General features: G+C 46.4%; 1 protein-coding gene across 3 annotated transcripts in view; it reads left to right on the top strand.

Annotated features, from left to right (window-relative positions):
- Positions 1–27,349, top strand: part of CUL9 (cullin 9) — a 1,917,728-nt gene that overhangs the window by 1,849,605 nt on the left and 40,774 nt on the right. For all 3 annotated transcript variants that reach the window (XM_069608881.1, XM_069608880.1, XM_069608879.1), the window contains exon 40: positions 14,918–14,991. In XM_069608881.1, coding sequence (XP_069464982.1) covers positions 14,918–14,991 — 74 coding nt within the window. The remainder of the gene's footprint in view (positions 1–14,917; positions 14,992–27,349) is intronic.

Genomic DNA, 27,349 nt, shown 5'->3' with positions numbered 1-27,349 from the left:
GGGTTATTTAATTAATATTTATTCCCCGGTTGGGTCTTTTTGCCATGACTCGGTTTTAAAATGGCGTTTGTGTTCGCCTCTGAAACTCTAACCCAAATCGAGCCCTTTGTTCCACTTTTTTGGCGGGCTTCTCCACAGAATCCCTCCAAATGGTGCCACTCTGCCTGAGGTCTACAGGATGTGTGGAGGGGGATTGGGCACCCTGGACTGAGTTGCCTTGGCAACTCAAGTCGCACTCTTGTGTGATTGGCCCAGTGGTGAGCCGCCCGGCTCACCACTTAGCATGTTTGAGTGACAGCTAGGCTGATGAATGGGGGGTTTTCTGCATAAAAGCAGGGCTTTTGTGAAAACATAAACATAATATGAGGCCGGGAAGCCCAGAAAGAAACACACCAACACAGGTTACAAAGTACATACAAGTGCTTTATTTAAAAGCTACAACAGTTACCAAAGTCAATTGACAAACGGATAGCTATTCGGCTCTCAGAGTAACATAACGCACTTCAACGAGTTCAATGCGTTAGTGAGAGAGACCGTACGTTGGAATACTTGGGTCTTTTATACTCTTTATCCAGCCCTTGGCCAACCCTCTCGCGGGTTAAACATTCTAGGAGTCGGGCCTATGAGTTCCTTGCCAGGTCAATCCTATAATATATGCATTTTGATTAGTTTCGCTGATATAGTTGTACATTTACACATAGGTCAACAGTAGGACAAGGTCTCAGTTTGCGACCCCGACAAGTGGCCTGCAGGCATATTAATTATTTGTGTGTACGGAGGTCACAACGGCCAGAATTTGACTCAGAATGTCATTTGGCCTCCCTTTTGATGTTCAGGGTGACTTCCATATTACAAGAGAACCTAAAATGGCGGCTTAATCCAAGATGGCGACTTACATTACTTTCTCTAAGGTCAAGACCTTGCCGTGGAGTTTGTTCGCATATGATCTTTAGACAACTTGGCGTAGGCCAATACACATACAATTGTTGCGATAGGAGACATAACATTGTTTCAATTCCGACAAACCCTCCTTTTGGCCTATGCCAAGTGCTAATATCATTTCTAATATCTTTGTAAATAACTCCATGCATTGTCATCCATACATCCTGAATCATTATCTGTAATGTCTATAGCCACTAGGTCGTTCATCAGAACTTCTTGTAACACAAACTCTTTAGATGCTGTATCTGGGGCATATATTTTGTGCACTACTGTGCTCACTGCTTGAGCACAACATCCCCCTAGCATTGCACATACACTAGGTAGACATTGGAAACAGCAACAAAGGAATAGCAGGATTCCCAAAATAACCAGGATAACAGAAAGCACCTTCCAACCCCAGGATCGTAGAGAATCCCAGAACCAGGCGCTAATATTCCAATCTCCCACAGGAACATGCACTTCAGAACTAAGGATGTGCAAGTTCTGTATTGCTTTGAAAATTGTTGGTGAGGAATCTGGTACGAAAACACAACAAGCGGACCCCACTAATTTGCATACTCCACCACGTTCTGCCAGAATGACATCTAATGCCATCCGATTTTGGAGTGCTACCAATCTTATTGCTTTTTGTTCTAGTGTCATATTGTAGAGTATATCCGTGGTCCGGTTGATGGTTCTCTCCAGTACCCTTGCTAGTCCCCTAATATTTTCGGAATTTGCTATCTGTCCCCAAAATGGCACAACTGATTTTGCTATATCTCCCAATACTTGCCCAGGGGTATCTCCGTTCTCGTCCCGCCGTGGGCGAGCCTTAGAAACTTCCAATGTACTAGCTATAAATACCCCAGGTAACAGGATTCCTAAATAACAGGTTCCCTGCCAATCCTTAGGCAACCAGGGAAATGCTGAACTACCACAAACAAAATAGACAGCCCCCCCCTACATACAGAGGCCTGTTCTCTCCGGTCAAATTTACAATGTTCACACAACCTTCAAAATCTCCCATTCACCGAGTGCCATTTCTTTGTACACAGAAGGGGACTGAATAAGGGCTATGATTAATAGAGTAAGAAGGAGGCACGGCGTCCTTATTGCCTATCGGAGCCATTTTAAAGGAAATTAGAGTTTGAAAAGGAAGAGATAGTTTATCAGATGGCCTAATAGAAGCAACATTAGGTTTACTTCTATTTGCAAAAAGCGAGCATCCCAGGGGAGTCAATTCACGTTTTTCAAAATCATTTAAATTAGTTCCATCAAAGTTCCCTGAGATGCTATCATTCCAACGGCCAAAGAATAGTGCTCTAAGAGAGGCATAGCAAGCAGTCGTTAAAGGTAAAGGGTGAATATACCATCCTAGCCCCTTGGTCCCATGTTGCGGTAAATGGGTACAAATCCAGCAATTACTCTTATTAAAAATGGCATGCGTCGAATTCATTATCATTAAAGTGTTATTATGGTACTTTCGTCTATGCTGGGAGTCTCTAGGTGACAGAGTATGAAGGTGTACAGAGGGAGTCCAAACAGTAGGTACAATTTCAATTGGCATTAGAGGTTTTAGAGGGTAAATTTCTTCGAAGTACCAAAGTCCCACAGCAGTAACTATACAAATTCCAATTATTATTAACACAACACAGCAATACGTTTTCGGGGCCCAGGCACATTGTTCGTTGTCCGAGTTGGTCACCCCCTTATTTACAAGTCCAATGCGAACAGCAGCGGTGGAGGTGGCCGGCATCGTAGTTTCTCAATCGACGACCCCAATGTTCGTTGCTGGCGACACTAAGGTCGCGCGACTTCTTAGTCCTTCCCCAACCCTAGCCAGCAGAATCCCTTTTTTCAACAAAAACTTCCTTTTGTCAGAGAAAAACTCTCAATGACTTTTTCTTTCCAGATGCACAGGCAAAACCCGTGCCGTAGTTCTATTTTCTTCGTCGAAGGTCGTACCTGGTGGTACCCAATGCTGTTTGATCTGGAAATAAGGTAACGTCACTTCCTGAGGGAAGCAACGTATCTGAGGCGACGGAAGTCGCAGAGCTTGAAACAGTGTTTTACGGAAGTGACTTTTTCAAAGAGTGCGGAGACGAAATGGACTGTTCCCCAAGCTCCACGGGCTCAGAGAAATTCTCCGACGCACTCACAGCGCTGTTTGCTACTCCAGGATCAGAGATTGTAGCATCAGCGAGGGGTTCTGCTTCTTCTGTAACGTGTGGCGTCGGGTGAGGAAGTTTCTTGACATGCGTCGTGTGGATCCAAAGCTTCTTTCCAGCCACCCGCACTGCTGTTTGGGTGACCAACAGGACCTGGTGGGGTCCCCGCCAGCGAGGCGCGAGACAGGAAGACCTTTCGTAGGCCTTCACTAGGACCCAACTTCCAGGCTGAATATCGTGTCCTGGGCCCGTAAACCGTACAGGTAAAGCTGATTGGACCTGATGATAAATGAGATACAGATTTTTAGTCAACTGGTTACAGTAGTCTACAAGCAATACATTTTCTACCTCCCTCAATGCTTTAGGCTTCGGAAGACCCCAAATGTTAGCAGGTCTCCCCATCACTACCTCAAATGGAGAGAGCCCAGTCTTAGTTTGAGGTGTGGTACGCATGGCTAAGAATACAATAGGTAAGGCATCTGGCCATTTCAATTTGGTGCCGGCGCATGCTTTTGCAAGCTTATTCTTTAAGATACCGTTATGTCTCTCTACCAACCCAGCACTTTGAGGATGTCTAGCCGAGTGAAATCGCTTTTCAATGTGTAACGCTGTGCATATCTGCAAAATTACTGCTGCAACAAAATGGGGACCATTGTCCGACCAAATTACCCTTGGAAGCCCAAATCGTGGAAAGAATTCTTTTACCATAGTCTTTGCAGTGGTCATGGCAGTAGCATCCTTAACGGGGAAAGCCTCGACCCATTTACTAAAAGCACAAATAATCACAAGAACATATTTTAGATTGTTACACCGTTCCATCTCAATAAAATCAAAGTGGATGACCTCGAAGGGAACAGAAGGGGACCCAAAGCTACCCCTTGGAGTTACTGTCCCCTTCCCCACATTGTGCTGTAAACAAATCATACAATTCTGAACATGTCGCTGTGCAGTCTTCAAAATTTTATCATTCACCCAGACTTGTTCTAGCATTTTCGTGATCTATTGAGCACACACATGCGTAGGACCGTGTGCCATTGTGACCATTGCCAGCACATATGAATCAGGGAGCAACCATTTTCCTTCAGATGTATCTACCCAACACCCATCGTCATCCAGTTTCCCCATCCCTTCGGCCCACCTTTAAGATTCTTCTATTGTAGCATCAGTTTGAATATCTCGCACAGACCCGATACCCTCATCTATTACATAGGCATCTTTTATTTCCCTTAGAGCATACATGTCTGCGCTAAGGTCTGTGGCCGTTTGCCTGGCTATCTGGTCAGCAAAAGCGTTCCCTTTTCCCACATCATCTATGACCTTACAATGTGCTGCACATTTCATGATCGCTAACTGCCTAGGGAGTGAGAGTGCCGAGAGCAATTGCACTATCAGGGGACCATGCTGAATCTTGGTCCCATGTGAGGTTAGGAACCCTCTTTCCGACCAGAGTCTCCCAAAGTTGTGAGCCACCCCAAAGGCGTATTGGCTATCAGTATATATGTTTACTGTATGCCCTTCGGAGAGTTCACAAGCTCGGGTCAACGCTATAATCTCTGCGGCCTGCGCAGAGTTATGCGGAATTCTCTTAGTTTCAACAACTGTACTCAACGTAGTAACTGCATAGGCAGCTGTAGATGTACCATCTGGGAGTTTGGAGCAGGAGCCATCACAAAACAGCTCCCCTTCTGCATTGCCCAAAGGAGTATCTATAAGATCTTTCCTGCCCTTTGTTTCCTGTTCAGTGGTATACAGGCAGTCATGCAATTCTTTGTCACCGCAAACAGTATTTTGCGGGAAAGGTAGAAGTTCAGCCGGATTAAGAACACAACACCTCTTAATTTGAATGTGAGGGGCAAACAGAATTAATTCATACCTTGTCAGCGGGCAGAGGTGAGGTGTTGCGTCTGAGTCTTATTCAATAGGACATCTACGGAGTGAGGTACCATCAAAATTAAATCATGGCCTAGGACCATTCCCTCACTCTGTTTTACAGACGCGGCAGCAGCAGCGACAGCTCGCAAACATCTTGGCAAAGCGCATGGGACAGGATCAAGGGCGGAGGAGTAGTAGCCGCACGGCCTATTCTTCCCTCCATGTTCCTGTGTTAACACAGCTAAAGCACATCCATCACATTCATGCACAAACAACACAAAGGCCTTGTCATAATTTGGAGTACCCAGAACCGGTGCAGAGCATAACGCGGTTTTGAGAAGCTCAAATGATCGTTGATGTTCCGATTTCCATGGCAGCGGCAAAGAAATGCCCTTCTTCGTCAAAGCCAACATCGGTTTTATCACTAGTGAGAAGTTCGGGATCCACAACCTACAGTAAGAAGCCATGCCTATTAAGGCTCTGACTTCCTTCTGTGTATTTGGAACAGACATGCCAGAAATGTGTTTTATTCTTTCAGGTGTCAATCTTCTCCCCTCCTTTGACAGGAGGTAGCCTAAATAGGCGACCTCCTGACAACAATATTGAAATTTTTTGAGCGAAGCTTTGACCATTTTTAGCTAGATGAACAAGCAACAGTACAGTGCCTTCTTTACAAGCACTTTCAGAATCTGCGGCCAAAAGCAAGTCATCGACATACTGGAGCAGTGTACAAGTAGGCGGCAATTCAAGGGTATCAAGCTGCTCTTTCAAAGCTCTACTATAAATGCTTGAACTTTCAGTATACCCTTGAGGTGCACGAGTAAATGTGAATGAACGTCCCCCCAAGGTGAACGCGAACAAATATCTACTCTCCTTGTGTATAGGAATACTAAAGAAAGCATTCTTTAGATCCACAACACTAAAGTGCGTATCTGTAGCAGGGATCATTGTTAGTATCGTTGTTACATCAGGCACAATTGGAAATTGTGGGGCGACAACTTTGTTAATAGCACGAAGATCAATTATGAAACGCTATGGGATTGCGTTGTCGCCTTTCTTGTATACAGGCAAAATCGGGCTGTTACATAAACTACCTGCAATCTCTTCAATCACCCCTCGATGCACAAAATCGGAGACAATGCACTTCAAAGCACGCTCGCCCTCAACTGATATTTTATATTGCGGAATGCGTGGTAGTTTAACTCCATGCTTCAAAACTATTTTAACGGGCTCAATCTGTAGCACCCCGACATCATTGTCGTCAACCGCCCATAAACATTCTGGAACAACACTAAACTCAGGAGGCAATGGTCGAATCAAAAACTGAGAATTGGGAAGTTGCTGTGGTGAAACAGTCAGTCGTACTCCATCAGAGGAACAATGAATTACTGCATTTAGTTTCTTCAACAAATTTAACCCCAGCAAATTCTCTCCACAGTTCGAAGTCAGGAGGAAGGCACAATGGTCCGTGAAGGGACCCAAAGAAACAGACACCGGCGAAGAAACCGGGCAAGCAATTGGTATACCAGAAAACCCTACAGAAACATTTGTTTGTCCTGTCCTGTTCGCATATGATGCTGTACAAACTCACCACTTCCCCGACGACAGAGGAGATCTTCTTCCAGGAGAGTCTTCTTCCCTTTGAGCTGGTGGGACCAACCAGTTCACCTTTTTCGCCTTCCTGGATCGTCTCGTGGTCGAATCGCCCGTGCCAAGCACCCCAGCGGCCGGATAGCCACGATTCACCACTACCGCGAATAAAAGGGTCGTACCTTTTAATCGGGATACTCCGAAGCTGGTTTCTTCCCTGGCTGTGCAACGACCTCCAGCTTTCTTCCTCGTCGAGATCATCTCTTCCTCTGGTTGAAGCCACGACTTGCACCCGCTGCCAGGAAGAACTGCCACCGCTGGAGCTTCCTCACCATTTCAGGTACTGTGTCCCGCCTGGTCTCCCTTGCGACAGATTGTCCAAGGTGTCCCGACAGTGGAATGTTTGGAACCCGGGAATGATCAATGGAGCACTTCTGTGCTCCAGTGTCTTTCAAAAACTGATGTTTCCTATTCCCCACTAACAATTCAACGTAGGGACCTTTCTGATTAACGGGAATAGGTGATGGTTCTAAACCCTGCTTCGGGCAGTCCTAACGAAATGAAATGTCATCGGAAGGGAGCTCTTCAGAAAGATAGGCAGCAGAAGGGTGATGAAATATGTTTCTCGTGTCCACACTCTGTCTGATTTTCCCGTGAAAAAGGTTGCTGAGGATCTTGCGAGAACTGACCTCTATCAGGGCCCCCCACTCCGGGGCGACCTCTAGGTCGTCTACCCATACTCCCAAACGCATTGTTTGACCTTTGTCGAAGGACTGGGCACTGTGCTCGCCAATGACCTTCCTGGCGGCAATAGGCACATTGATTAATATTCACAGGACCCAAAGGAGCGTTTCCTTTTGGGACATACTGACCTCTGATCTGTGAAGTACCTCCTATGGGATTTCTAACAATTTGTTATAACAATACTTTAGTCTTCAAATCTCCTTTCCTCTTCTCTATTTTCTCTTTTTCATTATTAACACGGTTCTCATAATACTGAGCCATGTGCAAAACTTCAGATTGGGATTTCGCCTGCCAAGCGCTCTCAGAGGACATAATCTGTGACTGGATGTCGGGCAACAATCCACGTACAAATTTGTCCACAAACAACCTTTTCCCAGACTCTGTGCCCAAGTCCTGTCCACTGAAGTCAGAGAATACCTGTTTGAATCTATTAAAGAATTCGGTGGCACCTTCAGTTTTTCCTTGAACACAGGCCGTAAGCTTGTCCCAAATAATTCTTTTCTCTGGAATTATAGTTTTCAATTTTGCGACAATTCTATCAGGCAAAGTAAGTATTACCTGAGGTGGTTTCTCACCGGCTGGTCTTTCCCCATCAAACCTAGTCATGTTAGCCCACGTATCTCCCAACCCTGGAACATCGTCTATTGTCCGAACCTGCTTCCAAAAATCTACGGGCAGGAGTACAGGGAATAGCAAGTCAATTTCACTTAAGGTGAACACAGAGGACTGCAAAACGGACTCTATCTCTTTGTAAAACCCTGTCGGGTTTTTCCTGATATCGGGAATTGATTGTCTAATAGCGTTCACTTCCTGTCGTGAAAACGGGACGTGAACAAATTGTGATACATAATGTGCAGGGATATCCACAGCTGGTGCACCAGTCCCAGCATTAGCGGGAATCTCAACCTTTGGGACAAATGTCGGAGGAACCTCTCTCATAGGCAACTGAGATATAGGTAACTCCGACCGCTTACCAAGCAACAGAGCCGGGTCGAGCGCTAAGGCAGTCAAAGAAGTATCGGGCGAAAAAGCCCTTTTACAAATTCCCAATAACGCTATAGGACAACTAACCTTCCTCCTTACATTCTTCCTGCAGGTATTGTACCATTACCTGAATCACCTTCCTCTGCATTTCTACTGTATACTGACTATACGTGTCATATACTGCCTCTGGCGGTATCGATGAATCCGAGATCCATCGAATCGCATCTTTGGTACAAATTCGTACTTCCTCGGGTTCCGATCTACGACACGGAAGGAACCGTTTCTGCACATACATACTGTCGTCTTCATCATCCTCATCCCGCAATTTCTCAAAGTCCCTCCTATACTCAAACAATCTCTCAACATGACCATGTACTTTCTCCTCTGTATCCCTCGAAAGTGCTAAAGTATTTAGATCCCTCACCCCTTGTGGGAGATCCGAATTATGTAATCTACCCCACATTACACATAAATGAGTCCCCAAACCTTCGATAAAAACATTTTTCTCGGGAAAATTGTCCATATTTGATAATGTGGAAAAAACGTTGACTTGATCACCTTTCTCCATACAGTGCTTAGCCCATGCAAATAATTCCTGTTTCTTGTCTGCAGAAACAGCATTTCGAGTGACAATCTTTGACCCCGCACCCTGATCAACTTCAGTCAGTTCAGAACCACTCGGGAGCAGAGGTGTGGGCAAATTCAATGAGGGTGCAACTATCGGCGCAAGAGGAAGGGGTGGCGGGATAGGTGGAGGAACAACAACTAGAGGAATAGGAACAATAGGTTGTACAGGGGGAACAGGAATAACAGCAGGAACAACAGCAGGAATGGGGAGAGCACCCGGGAGAGGATCATACGGAGGTGGCGCAGAGGCACCAGGCCTGCGTTCGTTTAACAATTTTTCAATAAATTCTTCAGAAACATGGAAATCTTTAGAGGGATACATTTTCTGGATACCGAGTGAGAAAGCCCTTTCTATATTTTTAACTGACTCCGAATGTTTTTCCTTATCATATAACAACGCCTTTTCGGCATTTGTTTTATGATGGCGTGCATGTTTATCCCTACTTTTAAGCTGCTGCAACGCTTCTTTTTTCCAATTCTGCAAAACATCAAATGCTGCAGGTCTGGCCTTCTTTTTTAGCAAGACCGATTCTAGGTATTCAATACGGGGGATCTCGAAACTACCATTGATTGGCCACTGAAATTCGGAGGCATGTCTGGTTTGTCTGTGCCAAATATCATTAAATACTATACTACCAATGCCATACTTACAGTACATAGTACATGCCGGCGACCCCTCCTGTGGTACCGTGCGGCTAAATTCCAAAGATTATCGATCGTTGCGGAACAGAGCCCTAAAGCAGCTAGACAATTTCCCAGGCATTTCACAAAAAATTGGTGTTACCTGGTCAGTAATTGTGTCTGCAGATACAATACACCAAATTCAAATTGTCAGGGTTAAATTAAGAGCCGGGTCACGACTGCACCTGACCAAACCTAAGGAGGACCGTACGGTTTACCAAAGAACTTACCTAACGAATTTTACCTTGTGTTTGGTGGTTTCGACAAATCTGCCCGCCTCGAAAAAATGGACCCTTGTCAAGATGTCGTGTCAGACCACACGACTATCGTCCAAGGATCGGATCATGCAGCGCTGCCGAGGCATCGCGTCTCGTTCGGTCGGGCCCGCAGTATCACACCGTCCGATCCCGGTTCGATAGTCTGTGTCAACCTTCAATGATCCGGCATCAATCTTGAGGGTCCCTATTCAGGCGCCAACTGTGAAAACATAAAAATAATATGAGGCTGGGAAGCCCAGAAAGAAACACACCAACACAGGTTACAAAGTACATACAAGTGCTTTATTTAAAAGCTACAACAGTTACCAAAGTCAATTGACAAACGGATAGCTATTCGGCTCTCAGAGTAACATAACGAACTTCAACGAGAGTTCAATGCGTTAGTGAGAGAGACCGTACGTTGGAATACTTGGGTCTTTTATACTCTTTATCCAGCCCTTTGCCAACCCTCTCGCGGGTTAACCATTCTAGGAGTCGGGCCTATGGGTTCCTTGCCAGGTCAATCCTATAATATATGCATTTTGATTAGTTTCGCTGATATAATTGTACATTTACACATAGGTCAACAGTAGGACAAGGTCTCAGTTCGCGACCCCGACAAGTGGCCTGCAGGCATATTAATTATTTGTGTGTACGGAGGTCACAACGGCCAGAATTTTACTCAGAATGTCATTCGGCCTCCATTTTGATGTTCAGGGTGACTTCCATATAACAAGAGAACCTAAAATGGCGGCTTAATCCAAGATGGCGACTTACATTACTTTCTCTAAGGTCAAGACCTTGCCGTGGAGTCTGTTTGCATATGATGTTTAGACAACTTGGTGTAGGCCAATACACATACAATTGTTGCGATAGGAGGGGTAACATTGTTTCAATTCCGACACTTTGGAGACTGGAACTTCAGAAGTCGCCACAGGACCTAAAGAATCCAAAGAGGGGAGAAGCTGAGCCATCTACAATGATGACACCACCAGTGGAGCCCTGCTGTACAAACTCACCACTTCCCCGACGACAGAGGAGATCTTCTTCCAGGAGAGTCTTCTTCCCTTTGAGCTGGTGGGACCAACCAGTTCACCTTTTTCGCCTTCCTGGATCGTCACGTGGTCGAATCGCCCGTGCCAAGCACCCCAGCGGCCGGATAGCCACGATTCACCACTACCGCGAATAAAAGGGTCGTACCTTTTAATCGGGATACTCCGAAGCTGGTTTCTTCCCTGGCTGTGCAACGACCTCCAGCTTTCTTCCTCGCCGAGATCATCTCTTCCTCTGGTTGAAGCCACGACTTGCACCCGCTGCCAGGAACAACTGCCACCGCTGGAGCTTCCTCACCATTTCAGGTACTGTGTCCCGCCTGGTCTCCCTTGCGACAGATTGTCCAAGGTGTCCCGTAAATCCTTGTCTTTCTAACTGGGTTGACCTCAGACCTGCTAACTTTGCCTTTCTGAACTGATCCAAACTCTTCTTGACTTTCCTGCGAAGACTTTGAGTGCATTTCCACTGTGTGATCTTGGGCACATTCCGCCTTGCTCTCTCCAAGAGTGGGCCTGGCCTATGAACGTTTTGCTCTACAGTAGACCCTGCCTTTCTTGACTTGCTGTGGTTTCTTAAGTGTTGGTACTGTGTTATTTTCCTACTCTGCCTTTTCTCTCCCTTTTTAAACGAATTATTGGAGTGCCATCTACGGTTACACGCTCACCTCTGTTTTGCTAAATAAGTGGTGTCTTAACCGAGACTTGTCGAATAATTAATTGGGGAGGTGTATATACTTATAGTGACTGTTTGAACTTGCTTGATATATTAGTGCCAGTGTATTTTCATAAGTGTGTTTTTAAATAAATAATTATATACTTTTATACCAAAGCTCTGGTCAGTGTTTGATAGTTCTACTGTATTTTTAGCCCTATTGTGTATACTCTATATACTGCCTAACTCTTCTTGAGAGAAGTCTGAATGCATGCTCAGCCACAGCTACCAGGTAAATCTGGGTGGTGCAGACTGCTACCAATTGGGTTTACTGCTTATTCCTGTAGTCTTAAACTTTTTGCAGTGGTCCCCGAGGGAACTGCACAGGTTTCTGCCTAACGGGCCGCATCTCCTCCGCAGATTTTTGTATGCCTGCTCATCACTCCCAGTACTTATTCCACCGCCGGCCCTTCGGGACCTCCAGAGGAACATGTTACGGTTTATTTGGAGGGGAAAAAACCCAGGATCCCCCAAAGAACAATGCTAGACAATGCTAGATTGGGCGGCTTGGGGGTACCCGACCTTCAAGGATACCAGATGGCAGCACAATTAGCCAACACCCAAGCGTGGCAGATGGCCTCTGATCACCCGAGATGGGTGGAACTTAAACAATCTTGCCTATCCCACCCCCTACACTTTCTCCCGCACATTTCACCATCGATGCGGCCGACAGGAAGTCTATTGCTAGCTACCAAGCACACTATAGACATTTGGGACAAAGCTCTAAGGAAAAACGGGGTTCCCAGAGAACCGAGCCCCTCATCACCGGTATTCCATAACCCAACCTTCTCGCCCGGTATGAATCTCCGGAACTTTAAGAACTGGATCGCAGGGGGCCTAGAATCTCTGGGACAACTGTTCGTTGGGGGGGGGGGGGGAGGGAACCCCGCACCTTCATCCAATGCAAGGAAGCCTTCCAGTTTCAAGAGACGGACCGGTTCTCCTACATCCAGCATCGCCATTGGTGCTCCCACCCGCAAACCCGTCACACAACAACTCGCCCCCCCCACGGCATTGGAACTAACCCTGATGGATCTTCCGGCCTGAGGTAAGATCTCTGCTCTATACAAACGTTTTAAGGGAGATTTCCTTGCCTTCAAAACTCGCTGTATGGCACAATGGGAGGCAGACCTAGGCCATCCCATAGAGGATCAGACATGGGTAGACATATGGACCCGGGCCCACTCATCTTCAGCCTGCGTCACCAACAGGTAAATCGCCTACAAATTATTGCTGCGCTGGTACTAGCCCCCCCCCCCCCCCCCCCCCTGAGGCTCCACCATATCAACAAATCTCTTGACCCGGCATGTTGGAGACAATGCGGACACACAGGGTCCTTCTTCCACATGCCCAAAAGCCCAACAATTCTGGAGACAGTATCTGGATATCATTGAAGGAATTACTCAAACGGTGCTCCCACTAGAGCCTGAACCTATCCTGCTTGGTGCGCTGGTCCCTGGAACTGAAGGTCGGGAGCCAAAGCCAAGCTGTTGTCCCAATGTCTTCTAGCAGGAAGAATAACGATTGCCCGTTCCTGGAAATCTAGGGAGGGCCCACTCCTGCCCCTTTGGTGGGTCAAATTATGGGACATTCCCATCGTAGAGAAGGTGACAGCGGCTAAGGCAGGGCTGCTACACCGTTTTCAGAACATTTGGGGCCCATTTCTCGACTATGACCTAAAATTACCGGCCCTCACGTACAAACCCCAACAGGCCAGTAGGTTTCTACACAGCTGGAATATACCCGATGACGGGGACGAGGGATAAAAAGGGAGGGGGAAAAACCCAACTCCTGGGACTCTAAGCCGGGCCGGCATCCACAATAAGGGAATGGGGCAGGGCAGAATTTGATTGAAATGTTGAATTAATGTATAACTGTACTTGTTTTCCTGCCTTGGTTTAAAATAAACATATTTAAAAAATAAAAAAAACAGCTGGGGTGGCAGCCTGGTCCAATGGTAATGAAAATGAATCATGCATTCTTTGTGATGCGCCAAAGGAAGACTTGGCCCATTTTTGATTGTTTTGCCCTGCTTTCTCGTATATCAGAGATTGCACGCTTAAACCACTCTTGCCGGGCTAGGGATTCATTCAGTTTGAACCTGCTCTGTGTGGACTTAGTTTATGTGGGTTGGGGTTAACTTTGAGTACTTTTTCTAATAAAAATTGTTTGAATCAAAGGTTTTTTTCTTTTATTGTTCCTTGTATTTTAAAAAGGTTATAAGGTTTTAATCATGATGGGGTGATTTTTTTATCTTTTAAATGTATGATGTATAATTTTGATGTCAGTTGTTTTTATGGGAACGTTTTGTATTCCCGAAATAAACTTTCTACTACTCAAAGGAAAGGGGGACACATTTAATTGTGAGGTACCCATGCGGTAACATTGGCATATGTTTTAGATCGGTACACTGCAGTATCAGGTCCAGAGTTCCATAAAATTGATCAGATGCAAGCTTTATTTTCCATTAGAAATAATGTTTTGCTGTGTAGGGAAAAATAGTTCTTTACACATGCCTAGAGCCAACAGGCTTGATCATTCGATATTCACCCCCCCATACCGACCCCCCCCCCCCCCCCATTTCGGCTAAACCTATAGAAAAAACATCCTTTCGACCCTGCAAAAACAGGAGACTGCTCTATCACCTCAAGATATTCTTAGGAAAGTTATGCATACCTGCCTTTAATGTCTGTAAATGTGTGCATTTCTCGCAACTGTAGATAAAAGGTCATTGGATCTGTAACCGTTATGTTACAAATTCTTGTAGAGCGCATGGTCACCCGAAGGTATCATGACGCTAACCGTGGGAGGTCATTCCTCTTTTTTGACCAAATAACTTGCTAGACTGCATGTCTGTCACTGTGCATCCTTCTGGTGTACCTTGGCTGCTCAGCAGTCGATACCCTAGCTGGCCTTAGAGAATGTACCACCAGCGAGCTTGGAGCATAGTGACTTTTGCTTAAACACAGTCCTTGAGAGGCTCCCGAACTGCAGGCTATTCGTTCGTCCTCTGATTACTCTCATAAAGGCCTTCAAAATTGGTGTTTCCCCTTGAATTTTTTGGAGCACCCAGTGATAGTCGGATTTGTGGTGTGCAGTCAATAAATGTCATACTTCAGACCAAGTATAGGAAGTATTTGAAATGGTAAATCCTGCTGCATCAAACTGTCACAAGTGAGATACTTTTTCTTTCTCTGTTTCTGACTGATCCTGAGTGATGGGGTGTGAAAGGGGGACCGGAAGGACTAAATTGGAGTTAGGAAGGGGGAGAGATCTCTTCTAATAGATCATTGGCTTTTCTTCCTGCAGGATTTCCGGTTTGGGTTTCATTCAAGGGCTGGATCAGATGGAGAAATGAAGTTGTCAAACGTTCCTGCTACAGAGTAAGTACCTACTTATGTTATTGGGCTGTTAAAGAGGGAGGGGCTGGGGTGGTTAGTGGACAGAAAGCAACATTGATGTTGTTAATATGTAATTGTGAGGCAAATTTGAGAAAGCATGCTGTGCCGCGAGAAAGTAGGTGCATGGTAAGAAATGTGGCTTCTGTTGCCTCATGCTGTATAATTTCCAGAATTTTCTTCCTGACCTTGGTATTCCTGGGATGGTGGTTAGAAAGTCAGTAGTGTGTGGCGTAATGGTTGAGAAGGTGTGGGTGCTTATTATACTTCATGTGCAGAGTAGTAAGAGGCAGCAAGGATAGGAGGCTAAGGTTAGATATTCGTGTTTGGTCACTAATCGCCTTAGGGCCAAAGGCAGGGCTCGCTCAAGGATATGTCCATATCAACGTGTCTGCTAGTAGCTTGTAGCCCTACAACCTGGCCTGCTTTGCTGGTACATGTGAGCAATCGGGCTCTCGGCGAGGCATGTCCTTGAGGTCAGGTTATTCTTTTTCTTTCCCTCCAGATTACATTTACCCCATCAACTCCAGAAATGGCTTCCGATCAAACTTCTGTCCCATTTACCTTTCTGGTTTTATTGTGCCAGCTTTGACGTGGTAGCTCCGTCCGGGTATTTGTTCAAAAATATAATTTGTACTCCACGCACGGAGCGTCCCGTCTACATGTCCTTTAAGTGGTTGCCTGAGCATAAAAAGGGGGATTTTAGGAGTCTGCATGCATTTAAAGGGGACATTTTGTGATATAGTTCTGCATGTGGAGGCGCACGTAAGATGAAACAAGTTTGATAATGCTTTTTCAAAGTGCAAGGAAATATTCTAAGGACTATTGTGTGGTAATGTTTTCAGGTCCTTAATTGTACATGCAAGGATTATGTAAGTGTGCATGCAGCCCTTTCATAGGGGGAGGAGCTATATTAAAATGTAAACAATGTGCGGGTCAAAATGTTTTGCCGGTATAGTAACAGCTTCATAGAATACCACTGAACACAGGATTGTGGTATGTTGTAATGGTTTCTACCATTACATTCCGAGATGTGTGTGATGCATTTAGCTTTTCTGAGACGGCATCAGCTGCAAGAAGTGTTGACGGTCTAGTTGTGATTACGGTCACGACGTTACCACAGGAAGCAGTAGGACATCAGGGGACATAGCCACGCCCACTGAAGAAGATCCGATAAAAGAATGGAGAGCGGATTTCACGTTGCGTCACTACTCGATTAGAGGTTGTCAGACGCTGCGTGAGTACGCTACTGGATCTTTTTGTATCTTTCTTTCTGCTTCTGTTTTCCCTTTGGATCCTTGCAAACTTGCATCACTGTTTACCTTTTCTCACGTATTTCGCTAGGAACTCAGCTTTGGATCTTTCGATCCTCCTTCTGTTTAAACTCATTGCCTTCCTTCATAATCCCAGTTACACAGTGTTCGGGTAGGCATAACTTGACATTAGTAGTTTATTCTTGTTTTGACAGTTGGCGGAGGGTTTGATAGGTTTATGTTGTTGGTTCATTTTCATTTAGAAAGCCGCATTTGTTTTGAGAGCCACTCTCTCTTTCCCGAGAACTACGACTCCCAGAATCCTTTTTGTCATCTTGCGCTAACTCCCCGTTCTACGGACGGGGTCGCGCAGCCTTCATCCCTTGCAGGTGGAGAAACCCTTTCTTCCCTTACTTGTTTCTATCTGATATTTCCTTGGGCAAACCCCGTTACTATCTACGCTTATTCTTTCATTTCCTCATAGTATTTGAAGGCTCCAGGAACACGGACTCTTTGCTCTGCCTTCATCATTGAATTACCATTCGGTTTTAGCACTTTGGTAAGGGAAGGGGAGCTTTTCTGTAATCTTTATTTTCCTTTTTCTGTTCTATTCTTTAGCTAATACTGTTCTTAAATTCATCTACAGCTGGGCTAATTAGAGCAAGCTTTCAACACTGGTAACCGGAAAGCAGGAATTATTCAGAACATTCCGGAGGGAAGGAGAACGTTCATCCACGCTCCCAAGCAGCTCAGCACAGGGTTTTTTCCACTTCGAGGGTTTCCCTGGAATTCCTTTCGGGGGGGGTAGCCTTTGTAGTGCTGACCGCGTAGGGGGTTCCAGGAGGATCCTTTATTTCATCAGGATCAGTGCAGCCCCATCGTGCACCTGTCTTCATTAAGACAAGGTAGGAACTATTCCCAGACTGCCTCATTTGTTTGTTGCTGATTATTAAGAAAGACCTTTTCAGGCTTTCTACAAGTTGGGTTGGTTTAGTAATTCACGGAGGTTGAAGTTACATATGTGGTGGTATGAAGAGGTTTGTGGGTGAACGGCGACTTCTGTGTTCATATATGCCGGAAATAATAACCCAAAAGGAAAAGGTTGAAAGAATCCTTTCACAATGAAAATATAAACAGTAAAACAAAAGTGATGTTAAATGAGAAAAATAAAAAGGCCTACATTTCTGATGCTTGTGAATCTGCTTAGAGTCGCATGCTGTGCATATAGTCCAAAATCTAGTGCTAATCGCAGAGTATTGCATCTAGTCTTTCGAGGATCGAAAGGGGATGTTGACATGGGCGTGCTTGTAACACTATCCCTAACGTGACGTGTAGTGTACCTAAGATCCTTCACGTGTCAAGGTCCCGCAGATTGTTTTTTTCCGCCCTGCTGGCTGGTTGCCTTATGCGGAGCTCAAAAAATTGCTAATATAATATATTTGCCCTCGACCTCCGGTTGTTTAATATTCATCCCCTTCGACGACTACTTCACAGCCAATGCTGAAGACCGCAAAGACAACTCTAGACTTTGGCAGCTGGTGCTCTGGTCGACTTGGTCGACCGCGTGGCTTCGGCCCACAAGACAGCCCTACACAGTAGGGAGAGTGGGGTGCGGGGCTATGTTTCTTTTCAAGAATGCATTTCCTTCTCCCCTCTCTTTCCCATTCTGGTTTTGCTGTCACTATTACCTGAGCTATAGACAGGACACCTTTTAAATGTTTCCCTTCTTGCAACGCAAGTACTCTTGGAAAGACACACACCGGAGGTGTACCTTAAGATCACCACGAGGAGTCCTGTTGGTCTTGCAAGCTTTTAGTTTATTTAGTTTATTATTTATAAAATGCACCTAACCCTGAGGTATCTGAGCACTTGAACATATAAGAAATTGTTACAGTTACAGATAACATGTAATAGCAGTTACAAATACATTGTATTAAATAGTTCTTGGGACCAGGTTACATGTGATCAGAGTGATAAGCGGCAAAAATCAAGAAAGAGTGGGGTGAGACAGACCGGTTACAGTACTGAATAAATAGTGAGCAGGTAAATACATATCACAGTTCTGAATACACAATGATCGAAGTAGTTAAGCAAGGAGCCAAACTTTTACTTTAGATCTGTAGGCCCAAAAGGAGGGTTCGGCTCTGATAGCTGTTGGTAGGGAGTTCCAGCATTTGGCTGCCAGCACTGGGAAGCTCGAACCCTCTGCTGTTTTCAAATTAAACTTGGGTATAGTGAGGCAATGCTGGTAGGCAGGTCTGGTGGATTGGTGCCTTGAGAATTTGTCTGACAGATATTGGGGAGCTATGTTAGCCAGACGAGAGTGTGAAGTTTAATTCTGTCACGTATTGGTAGCCAGTCAGAATCTCGTCTGGTGGATGAAATATGGCTCGAGCGAGGTATGTTCAGGGCGCAGCGCAGGGCGTTGTTCTGAAGAACTTGTAATCTATTCAGGTTGGACTCGGAGGAGCCTAGGAATAGGGTTTTGGAATAGTCCAATTTGGACAAGATCAAATCCCTGGCTAGCGTGCGGAACTATTTGCAGACTGAAAAGGTTTGAAGGCTTTGATAAGTTTATTGGTGTATGCGGTGGTGGAAGCTGTGGTATTTACCTGTTTTTTAAGTGATAAGGTGGATTCTAAATACACACCAAGGGTTATAACGTCTTTAGCAACTTTGATGCTGTTGCCACCAATGTTGAAAGAGTTGTACCTGTGGTCAGGTTTGTTGAGACGGGCTTGGGTGCCGACGAGCAAGAGCTCCGTCTTGTCATTTAAGAAGAGGCTGTGTGTGGCATCCAGGCCTGAATTTCACAATAGATTTCGTTCAGCTTTTCTGCGTCTCTCGCTCATAGCAACCAGTGAGGGTGATGAGGACCTGGTTGTCATCTGCATAGTTTGTGTAGGTGACACCCAGCTTGTCAAGACAATTAAAGAGAAGCTTAGTAAATATATTATAAAGTGTGGGAGAGACACAGGAGCCTTGGGGGACACCACAGTGGATGGGTGCAGGCTCGGCGGTTGCAGTGAGTGCGAAGACTCTGGTTGTTCTATTTGTGAGGAAGGAGTTGATCCAACTGGCAGCATTTGTTGAGAATGCTGCTGCAGAGGAAAGATGTTCAGTCAAGATTTGGTGGTCCACAAGGTCAAACGCTGCTGATAGGTCCAATTAGAGCAGGATAGCCAGTTTGCCGGTGTCTTTGTCTTCGTCCATTTGGATCTTTAGATACAGGAGGGCCGTTTCCGTTCCATGCCTGGGTCTAAAGCCCGATTGGCGCAGGCCAAGAAGGTTGTTATCTTCCAAATTGTTTTGTATTTGGCGATATGCCTCTCTATGATCTTTAGCAGGAACGGGACCGTTGTTATAGGTCTGTGGTTTGTGGGTATATTTGGATCTAGTTATTTTTTTTTTTTTATTTTTTTTTTTTTAGGAGAGGCATGACCCAAGCCCCTTTGAGGTTTTTGGGAACTACCCAGCTTTTAAAGGACGAGTTGATCAAAGCCGTGGCAAAAGAAACAAGTTCTTTAGCATCCTCCTTAATGACTAAGGCAGGGCACGTGTCACCCTGGCAATTGGACGGTTTGAGGCCTGAAATTATCTTCGCCACTTCTTCCCTAGATACTGGGGAGAAGTGGAAAGGTGGACTAAATGTAATGCTCACCTTGTTTTCCCATGGGGACGTCTCTCGCCAAAAGAGATGCTCTTCGGAACCCCTCGCCTGTCCCGGACTCTGGATAATCGGGATGCAGCACTAGAAGACAGGAGGTGCAGCTTAGTTGCGATTCCTTCTTTGCTACCCACCTCCCGAGTTTCCCTTGCAGATCCCCAAGGGACGACTCTCACCTTGTTGTATATAAGGGTGCGCTCTCCGTCCTGCCGAACTTGGCAGGGGCGCGTCAATTTATGGCTCTGTACCGCCGAGTTGCTTCACTGGCGAGGGCCGGAGTTCAGACCGGCTGAAACTCCTTCTTCGGGTAAGTCTTTATAGATGAAAGCAATGTCTTTATGGATGAAAGCAATGTCTTTAGATGAATTCGCAAACGGTACCTTCTCGCTTCTTGTTGCAGGTGATGGAAGCTGCGGTGGAGGCTGAAGGCAGGTTCGAGCAGGTAAGGTGAAATGCCAAGCGGCGCTAAGAGCGTCCTTGCAAATGACTAACCTGCGGTCTTGTTTGTCCTCCAGGCTACGACGACCTGGAGAAGAATAGTTCTCAGAAATCCGAAGAGATGAAGATGCCGTGAAGAAGCTGGACTACAGGATGACCGGTAAGTGGTATCCACGATGATTCGCTCCCACCACACCTCCCAGGGGTAGGCTTCACCTCGAGAAGGCCGCGATCGTTGGGCGGCTTCAAAGGATGGCGATGGTTCTTTCCTTGGATGACTCCGAAGCCGAAGGATGCTGTAGAGCAGGTAAGGATGACAGGGCAGGATGAGCGTCACGCTGCAAAGGCAGAATAACGCGAAGCACGTGCCCTTAGACGGGCGTAGTTTAAATAGCAAGGCGGTATTCCAGGTGCCCTTGGGGCCGCCCCCACCCTGGAAGCTAGACTGCAGTATGTAGTTTCTACAGTATTCCGCATGGGGGCGGCTATACTTGTCCATTGGCCATTGAAAGCCCGTCCCAGCAAGCGTCTTCTATGCCAACAACGCCAGGACTGGCTCCAAGGCATCCGAGGGGAGCCGAATAAGGTCCGTAGGAGCCCGTGCGCCCTTGAAGGAGATAAGGTCGTGGCACTAAATGTGCCTTATGCCCCAAGTACATTGTATTTGCCGGTTATAGGTCAAAGTTTCAACTCAAAAGGAAAGGGTCAATTTTTTATTTTTTTTGGCGGGGGGCAAACCACTGTTTTTGGTGTAAAAACACCTTTTTTACCTATACAAAAGCAACAAAAAAAATATATATATTTAAAAAAGAAAAATGCGATCCTTTTGTTTTCGGTCGAATTGACTCTACCCTTTTGTCATTTGACCCTTTTGAGTCAAAACTTTGACCGGACACCATATTTGCCTACTTCGCCCTGAATGGGACTAGCCTATTGTTGATTACTAAATGTGCCTTATGCCCCCAAGTACATTGTATTTGCTTACTTCGCCCTGATTGGGACTAGCCTATTGTTGATTACTAAATGTGCCTTATGCCCCCAAGTACATTGTATCTGCATGCCTTTTGCACCCTAGTGATTATGTCCTTTATATTCAAGGGAATTATCTCTAACAACCCCCCCCTGCGTACATGGCAGCCCTCTGCAGACCCATACTAACTCTAGCCACTATACTACTCCTACTCAATACTGACCCACTACCCTACCTCCTACCCAAAAGTCTCCCACCTCCGCTATCTCACCCATCCCTCACACCCACCATGACCTTGACCCATGATGACCCTAATCCGGCATCCTTGCTCAACCAGCCACTCAGCCCACTAGAACGGATCTGCCGATTTGCGGCACCACCCACACCTTGGAACCCATGCCCAGTGAAGGACAGAAACCTGAGACTTGGCTCCCGGCTCCATCCCCTTAGGACTTCCAACAAAAAATACTCCTACCACTCTTATCCTAACCGTCCTCATGCCACCCCTAAGCATATTTTGGTCAACTCGCCTAAAATACCCAGCAGCATAGTTGAACACCCTTTGATCAGAGGTGCTCTCATTAATGCTCGGTCTCTAGTTGCCCACGCGCTCGACATTGCAGACCTTATCTCCGCTAACAACCTTCACTTCCTGGCTATCACAGAAACCTGGCTGCATCAGGCAGCAGGCCCAGCTTTGTCCCTTGCCATCCCAGAGGGCTACTCAATATTAAGGAACAACAGTGATTTAGGTAAAGGAGGTGGAGTTGCCTTTATCGCCAAAACATCCCTAGGCTTTAGAGCAACCCCATAGTCCAACTTCCGGTCCGCTGAACTCCTATCAGTTAAATTCCAACTCTCCGTAGCACAATCTATCCCGATGCACCTCATCTATAGACCTCCAGGCCTCATCTCCTCATTTGAGGAAGAAATATCCGACGACCTCACTAACAATACTAAAACAGGATCACAAATCATCCTACTTAGGGACTTAAACTTAGGCCTGGGCGATCCCAACAACACTAATGCGCTCTCTCTAGAAAATACTATCTCCCAACTAGGTTTCAAGCACAGGGTTACATCCCCAACACATAACAAAGGCAGAACCTTGGATTGGTTGGCGCACCTCAACTGCACCACCTCCATCCTTAAAAATGAACCAATTGCCTGGTTGGACCACCACGTAATTTCCTTCTCCATCCAAGGGAAGGTGCAGCCGAACACCCTACCGCCGACCCTCCCACAAACCCTCTCCAGGAATAACTGCAACATCACGATGTACAGCCTTCGCCCTCTAATCCACAATATCTTGTCCGCCCGCAAACTACACCAACTTAGATGTGGATCAACTTGCTGACCTCTATAACAATACGCTTGAATCAGCAATTGACATCATCGCCCCAATCAAACTTACCAAAGCCAAACCGGCAGCCAACTTGAACAAATGGTTCACTCCGGTGCTTAAAATCCAACCGAACACCAAACGGGTGGAGAAAAAACCCCAACCTGGCCAACAAAGCCCTATTCACGACTGCGGCCTCCACTTACAAAACAGCCATCCTATTGGCCAAAAAGGAGACTTATGACAATAGAATCGACAATGCCAATTCACGAACGAAAGAGCTCTTCATTATCCTCAGGGCACTTGACTCACCCTCCACACCTACAGAAATCTGCGTGAAAGATGCAGATTGGTGTGAGAGAATCCAAAAAGCCTTGGCAGACAAAATGACCTTGCTACAATGTAGAATCGAACAGCAAAAAAAAGACCAGCCTATCCAAAAAAGCAAACTCTACATCACTATCTACTCCTAAAACTCCAACCTACCCCCCCCCTTTTCTTTCGCCCCTGTCTCAATGAAAGAAATGGAAAGCATCATCAAAGGCCTCAAGCCTTCCAGATGCCAATGGGACTCCTGCCCAGCCTCCATCATTCAGGAAGGCGCCAATGACCTTGCCCGTTCATAACGGCCCTAATCAACTCCTCCTTCAAAACGAGCTCAGTCCTTAGCAGCCTCAAGGAAGCCTGCGTCATGCCCCTCCTAAAATAAAATGTAAAAGATCTTGACCCTAACAACCCAACTAATTATAGGCAATCACCACGGTCCCTTACATCCTAAAGATCCTAGATAGAGTGGCCTACCTGCAAATCCAGAAGCATCTGGAAGAGAACAACCTTCTGGGCCTCAGACAATCTGGCTTTAGGCCAAGGCACGGAACCGAGACAGCCCTTCTGGACCTAAAAATCCAGATGGACGTGGCGAAGGACAAGGGTAACCCAACCACGGCTAAACAAACTGGACTCCCGTTACGCTTCTATCAACATAGATGGGAACCTAATCACAGTGGCCGAAGAAATGGAAACCTATGGGGTTTACTTGGATTTCACACACTCGCTCAAAAAAAAAAAATGAACGCCACAGCCTCCTCCACGGCCTACACAAATAAGCTCATCAATGCCTGTAAGGTCTTTGTCTCGCCGTCTAGCTCCATTACACTAGCCAGAGCGCTAGTACTCTCATAAATCGATTACTGCAATACTCTTTTCCTTGGCACCTCGGAACGCAACTTGAACAAATTGCAGATGCTACAGAACAATGCCCTCAGAGCGGCTCTGAGTATCCCGCGGCACTCTCATCTCCAACTTCAGACAAGATGCCCACTGGCTCCCAGTACGAGACAGAATCACTCTCAGATCACTCGTCATCGTCCACAAGTGCTTCTCTAATGATGCCCCCAAGTATCTGGCAGATAAGTTTAGCAAGCATATCTCAGCCAGACCAACGTTGTACTCTCATTGCCTTTCCATTCCCAAATTCTCCCTAAAAAAAGCAGGCAGGTACAGTTTCCTGGTCGTAGCAGCCAAACTATGGAAAGCTTTACCTGTGAATCTTAGATCAGAACCATCCTTTTGGACCTTCAGAGCCATAACTAAGTCCTGGCTTGCCATCAAGAACTTTTCCACTGCCTGACTCTTCTTCCGTTGCCTCCTCACTGTATCTGTATCTTCCTATGTTTGCCCACTGACCACCATGTAACCCGGTCACTTGCACTTATTGTCATTATCATGTATGTATGTCTATAATTTGTTGTAACCTGCTCTAAGTCTCTGGCGCCCAGTTACCTCAGGGTTTGGCGCGCGGTACAAATAAAGAAACTAAACTAAACTGTGGCGTCCGTCCCTGACCCTCCCTGGCAGGCAGGTCACCGGTTCTGATATGGGGCGTGTAAACTCCAGCGACAGGGATGCACACACACCACACAAAGGAAAGCACACAACCCCCAGGGCCTCCTCGACAGACTCGGCCAAAGACGCCAACGGGTACGCGGATACCTTTGACGGAACCCACCAATCCACAGGGTCGACCGCCCTCCCCGCAGCAGTCTAGGCGGCATGCTTCCGGGCACTCAAGTCACAAGGGCGTCTGCACCAAAATTCATAAGAGCGCTGAGCCGCCTCTTAAGAGTGTGCCTAAGGCTTTGGCAACGCCGAAAACCGCAATGAAGCCGCTAAGGCCGTTGAAATCCCTTCCAGATAGGCCAGAGATCCGCAAAAGTCTGTCAAACATCTCTGCGGCAAAATAGGCCTAAAGACACGTTGAAGGACACGTCCAGACATCTAGAAAGTCAGGAAGTATATTCTGAAGGTTCCCAGCCCCTGTCTAAGACTCTGTCAGACAAAGCTTGACGGCCTAGAAACACAGGTCCCCAAGAAGAGCCCTTCCCCCCTCAAGACCCCTCTGGGTCATCCTTATGGACCAGGGACAGGTTTGAGGGGTACATGAATAAACTTTCTAAATTTGTGGACTTTTCAGACAAGTTGATTACCCCTAAAAGGCCTCCAGAGGAAGACTACTATCCTACTATGCCTAAATTTAAAAAACATCCAGCCACACTCCTCACGAAGAGGTGTTTGATCTGACTGAACCAGAGGAGATTCCTACGGACCCTTATGAGCAGGGAGATGATCCTTTTGAGGATCCCATAGACCAATACCCAGATTGGGGTGATGAGCAACCAGTGGGCGAAGCCCCATTGCTGTCCCTGTCCACTACTCTGGATCCAGACACTTTGTGCTCAGATCCTCCCGCTTCACCCCCTATAAAACAGGCATCTCCCATCAGTGACCAGATGGCATTCAATGCTATCCTGAAAAAGGTAGCAGAACACTTTCAGATTGCCACCCAAGAGGCGGTGCAAGACACTGACTTCGTAGAAGATATTTTGAAAGAGAAACCACCTTCAGGTCAGGCGATACCTATGTTAAACGCCATCAAATGGCATATTGCCCCCTCTTTGCTGACTCCATCGCAAACCAGGGCAGTAAACCCACAGGTTGAGAAACTATTTCGCCCCTCGCCTACAGATCCACTCTACATATGGGGACATGCCACTCCCGATTCCCTAGTGGTAACAACAACTAGGAAAAGAACAGGAGTACCCTGGTCTACAGCCGTAGCACCGCCTGACGAGGACTGCAAGAAGTTGTATGCCCTGGGGAAGCGCATTACAACAGCAACAGCCTATTCCACCAGGATAGCTAACAATACCACATTATTAGCTAGTTACAGCGACGTCCAGTGGAACCTGCTCCAGGAAGGCCTGCAGGAAGTTCCAGAACCAACACGATCATGCCTGCTGGTGGTTGTGTCAGAGGGGAGGCAGGTGAATCAAAACATTTTTTAAAACACCCTCGATGCTGCAGAGACAGCAGGATGAACACTGGCCTAAGGTACCTTGTTAAAAAGGTCCGCCTGGTTGAAGAACTCAGGATTCAAACCGGAGACACAGGTTTCCCTCATTAACAGGCCGGTAGTAGAATCTAACCTGTTTTGAAAGGCGGTGTACGAGGCTTTAGAGACAGCAAAAAAGGAATATGAGACCTTGAAGTCAGATAAAACAGAGGCCCTATCAGCAGCGAAGGAGTAGCTCTCACCGTTCCTTTCGTGGACAATCTTTCCCACGTTCCCCCCACAATCAGCACGGAACAGGAAATACTTCATGGTCCTCAGGACAGGGGGTAGGACAGGGGGCAGCTACCTCGAGCCAATATCAGCCTAGAGGACAGCACTGTGGCAAAGGAAGGGGTAGAAGCACCACCCCAAGAGGCTCTCCGGTCAATCAAAAATGACTTACCGATCCGGGTCCCCTCCAATGCCTCCCCAGTCGGGTGATGGATAACATCATTCTTCCATGCACGGGTGGGAATTACCACAGACCAGTGGGTGCTCAAGATAGTCACCCACGGTTACTGTATCGAGTTCAGCTGGCCACCAACGTCTAGGCAAATGTCACCAGAACATCTGAAGATCATACTACAAGAGGTCAAGATCCTGCAAGAAAAGGGCGCGATCAAAGTCATCCCTGTCATCTACAGGTAAACAAGGGTATTTATTCAGTGTACATCCTTGTACCCAAAAATTATCTCACCATGCGCCCAGTGGTAGACTTATACCCTGCGAACAACATGGGGATTACTTGGCAACATTGAACATGAAAGATGCATACTTTCACATTTCAATACTGCCAGCGCACAGAAAATACCTAAGGTTCATGATAGAGGACAAATACTATCAGTTCAAGGTCCTTCCCTTTGGCATAGCCTCAGCCCCAAGGGTATTTACAAAGGTACTGGCGGTAGTAGCGGCTCACCTGCGCAGGCATCCCATTCCAGTTTATTCTTACCTCGAAGACTGGCTAATAACAGGGGATTCGCACGGAACATGCCTACCCTATCAAACACCCAAAAGACAGTAGATCTACTCTTCAGTCTGGGATTCTCAATAAACGAGAAGTCCAGTCTAGACCCCAACCAAGTCAAACAATTTCGGGGAGCTCTAATTCGCACAGAAGACGTTCTCATCTTCCTCTCCAACAAGAGGGTTCAAAACAGGCTGTTCCAGATCCCTCACTATGTAGCCAGCCGTGAGGTTACTGTGCGCAAAGCCATGCGACTGTTGGGGATGATGGCTTCCTGCATTTACTTGGTTCCACACGCACGTTTGCGCATGCACC

This window comes from Ambystoma mexicanum, chromosome 4q (genome assembly GCF_040938575.1).
Source record: "Ambystoma mexicanum isolate Mex_15411 chromosome 4q, UKY_AmexF1_1, whole genome shotgun sequence".
Taxonomy (NCBI): domain Eukaryota; kingdom Metazoa; phylum Chordata; class Amphibia; order Caudata; family Ambystomatidae; genus Ambystoma; species Ambystoma mexicanum.
Note: the sequence above shows the minus strand (reverse complement) of the source record. Positions and strands in the feature narration are given on the sequence as shown.